This window comes from Theropithecus gelada, chromosome 1 (genome assembly GCF_003255815.1).
Source record: "Theropithecus gelada isolate Dixy chromosome 1, Tgel_1.0, whole genome shotgun sequence".
In the NCBI taxonomy this organism is placed as follows: domain Eukaryota; kingdom Metazoa; phylum Chordata; class Mammalia; order Primates; family Cercopithecidae; genus Theropithecus; species Theropithecus gelada.
In genome coordinates, this window is record NC_037668.1 from 1,338,959 (window position 1) to 1,342,563 (window position 3,605).

General features: G+C 48.4%; 1 protein-coding gene across 1 annotated transcript in view; it reads right to left on the minus strand.

Moving 5' to 3' along the window:
* LOC112636145 (UPF0577 protein KIAA1324-like) overlaps positions 1–2,866 on the minus strand; it is a 63,380-nt gene extending 60,514 nt beyond the window's left edge. The window contains exons 1-4 of the mRNA XM_025404645.1: positions 2,834–2,866; positions 1,522–1,699; positions 679–807; positions 191–281 (exon numbers count right to left, since the gene is read on the minus strand). Of these exons, the coding sequence (XP_025260430.1) occupies positions 191–281; positions 679–807; positions 1,522–1,699; positions 2,834–2,866 (431 nt within the window). The remainder of the gene's footprint in view (positions 1–190; positions 282–678; positions 808–1,521; positions 1,700–2,833) is intronic.
* Positions 2,867–3,605: the final 739 nt, after the last annotated feature.

The window sequence follows — 3,605 nt, forward strand, 5'->3', positions numbered from 1 at the left end:
CAGCAACTTGAAAAACGTATTAGCATTTGGTTACATTGGTCAAATATGACTGTGCCCTCTGTTCTCAACTGACATTTGAAATGAAATGAAACACAACCCCAGAAGGCCTCTCCTCTACAAGATTCCAAAATACGTGGGAATCGGATATGGCCACGCTGGCCTGGACTCCCCTGTGCTTTGGATTCCTCACCTAAATCCTGGCACAACCAGAGTGAGAATCATGAAGTCATTGTCTGAGGCTCCAGCCGCTGTGTAAATGTGATCACCAGCCACCTCCCAGCCTGAAAAGGAAAGGGAAGAGTTAATGCCTTGTGCTCTTGGGTGCAAGGCAAATGTGCACCCAGACGACACTCCGAAAGGAAGGTTTGACACCATCTTTTGAGGCGCCCAGAACCACCACTGAACATGAACCATGTTACTTATCCTGCCACTTTGGTCAAAGACCCTGAAGCTCTCAGAGCAAGACCATTGAAGTGCACGCTCATGTTTCTAGCTCTGTTCCTTCCTCTAAAGCCGTCTTGGCAGAACATATGTCCATGAGGAATGGAACTTTCAAGAGAATGCATGACATAGTTAGCTTATTTTTCTCAGACATCACTATTATGAAGAAATGTGAAGTTGGAAGAACTGAGGGTGTGCAGGGAGCTGACAGCTCATGGCACAGGGAGAGGCAATTACCTGTCATGCCCTTGTACTCGAAGTTGATCCCACTGAGAACGGTCGTTTCCATGTTTGTGGGCAGTGTGTTCCACCATTTGTATTCAAATCCCACAGCAGGTTCAGTCCCCGCAGGGCAGTGGGTACAATCTGGGGAACCACAAGATCCATGCATTCAGCGGGAAGGCTGCAGTCACTCTGACTGGAGCTGCTGCCACACAGACAAGTGCCAACAGTAGTGGGCAGCCCACAAGCCTGGCTGCTGAGCACTGCTGCAGGAAGTTGTATCAAGTGGACTCAAAAACATTCTGACAATGTATTTAACTAACTCAAGATGTAAACACTGAGCCTTCATTCCAATATGCCAACCATCCTATTTGCCCACCCCAATTTTCATTTCAAACCTTAACTGTATCTCTAGTCTGATACATGTAATTCATATTATTGTCATATTATCATTAAATGCATTCATATTAACAGGTACACAATCACCCCAAGGCAGCATGGCTTATAGGTTTTGGTTGTGTCCAGCTGGTCATCCCAGCCCCTTAAGCCTTCTAGTCAGCATCTCTGCCATATGCTGGAAGCTCTGCTTTGAGGATTGGGCACTTTCAGGCCTGAGTCACATTTGCAGTTGGAGTGAGGAGGAAGGAAGGCAGCCTCAAGTCTGACTCTGACCTGCAGACGAGGCCAGCCCTGACCTCTCTTCTGAATTTAGTCCTCAGAGGTGGCCTGGTCCTTACTGCCTCCCTTGGAAGGGCGGGGTCTGCGTTCAACTGGCCACTCTGAGTGCCCACGCAGCCCACCTGCACAGTCGATGTGGGGATGGGTGTGCTGCAGGGAGTGGGGTGGTGAGGAGGTTACCTGAGCCATTGGAGTAGGAACCGTATGGGCAGGGCTGGCAGGTGCTGTTACTGGTTTTGAAGAAGCCTGGGTTGCAGGGTGGGCAGCTGGTCTTCACACCAGAGGCAGGCAGCTTCACCGCCCCCTCAAGGTCCTCGCTACAGATTTTCGGCTTGGCCCATTTGTACATGAGCTGTGTCTGCAGAAATGGATTAAGCATAGCTCAGCCTGTGTGAGATTTAGGATGTCTCTGGGACTCTGCCTTGAGGATGGGGGTTGGGGGCAGAGATCCGGATTCTGGGCCACATGAGAGCTCCCCCGGGGTGGGGAACTTTGTGTTGGTCACAGATGTATCCCAAGCACCTAGCGCAGTGCCTGATTCCTGGTTGTGCTCAGTCACTATCTGCCAGATGAATGTTGCCTGGGTGACAAGGAATAGCTCGAATGAAGACTTTATGACACAGAATATGGGACCAGTTGTCTTAGAGAAAGCTCCGATTCCACTGTAGAATCTTATTGCTACCAAGGTCACAGGAAGCGCAGCTGGTGAAAATCCCAGAATACCCAGAAAGGCACAGGGTGGAGGTGGCTCAGATGCCCCCTGGGGACTGAGGGGGTGGCAGAGATGTCCCAACTTATTTTTTGAGAGGTGCATTCTTTGCTGTTTTATTTATTGGGTAAACGTTTACAGAAAGCCTAATGCATCTATGTGCCAGATCTGGTGTCTCAGAGATGAATGAAACGTGACCCCTGCATTGGGTGCAGAAGTGGCGTGCGCCTGTAATCCCAGCTACTCGGGAGGCTGAGGCAGGAGAATGGCATGAACCTGGGAGGCGGAGCTTGCAGTGAGCCAAGATCGCGCCACTACACTCCAGCCTGGGCGACAGAGCGAGACTCCGTCTCAAAAAAAAAAAAAAAAAAGAAAGAAATATAGCAAATGCAACTAAGGAAGTGAATTTTTCATTTTATTATCATTTTTTAAATATTTCATTTTTTGAATCAGAGTCTCACTCTGTTGCCTGGTCTGGAGTGCAGTGGTGCGATCTCGGATCACTGCAGCCTCTGCCTCTTGGGTCCAAGTTATTCTCCTGCCTCAGCCACCCAGGTAGCTGGGATTACAGGAATGTGCCACCACACCTGGCTAATCTTCGTATTTTTGGTAGAGATGGTGTTTCACCATGTTGGCCAGGCTGGTCTTGAACTTCTGACCTCAAGTGATCTGCCTGCCTCAGCCTCCTAAAAACCTGGGATTACAGGCATGAGCCACCGCACCCAGCTGAATTTTTCATTTTAGAATGTACATAGCCACACGTGGCCAGTGGCTACCATTTACACAGTGCAGCTGTAGATACTGGAAGACAGCCATGTCACCTTAGTACCAAAATTTGAAGTTAATAAGTAAGCTCATGAATCAAGTCAGCCCCCCGAGCCTCTTTCCCCTTTTTGTTAATAGCAGTATGCAGTATCCCAATCCCACTCCAAGCTCTTTCTTACCAGAAGTGGGGCATGAGATTCGGGCTATAGCACAACTTCTTCCTGGCCATAGTGACTGGTCCAGGAAGAAAATAAGCAGAGCTCGGATTGTCATACTCCTTGCTTGGAATGTTCTATATTACGAAGTAAAGCAGCTTCTTCAATTTGGAGTTGTAAGGAGGGAACCCTAGAATTGCTGGCCATCATGTTCCTTTGCCACTCTGAGAATAAAACCAAAATTAGGATAAAAGACAGAGAGACAGAGTCTTGCTTCTCAAGTACTTAGATCCAGTCAACCCTAAATTCAGCTCCATCCCTTCTTTTCCATGTTTCAGTTAGGTAAGCCAATAACTGCCTTGTTTATGCTATTAATAGTTTTGAGTTAAGTTGTATCACTTACAACCTAAAATAGTCTTAATGCAAAGCCCCACTCAGTCTGGGCAACACAGTGAAATAGCTTCTCTAGCCAGGCATGCCTGTAGTCCCAGCTACTCGGGAGGCTGAAGTGGGAGGATTATTTGAGCGCAGGAGGTCAAGGCAGTGAGCCATGATTGTGCCACTGCACTCCAGCCTGGGTGACAGAGTAAGCAGTTTACTGCACCCTTGACCGCTCAGGCTCAAATGATTCTCCC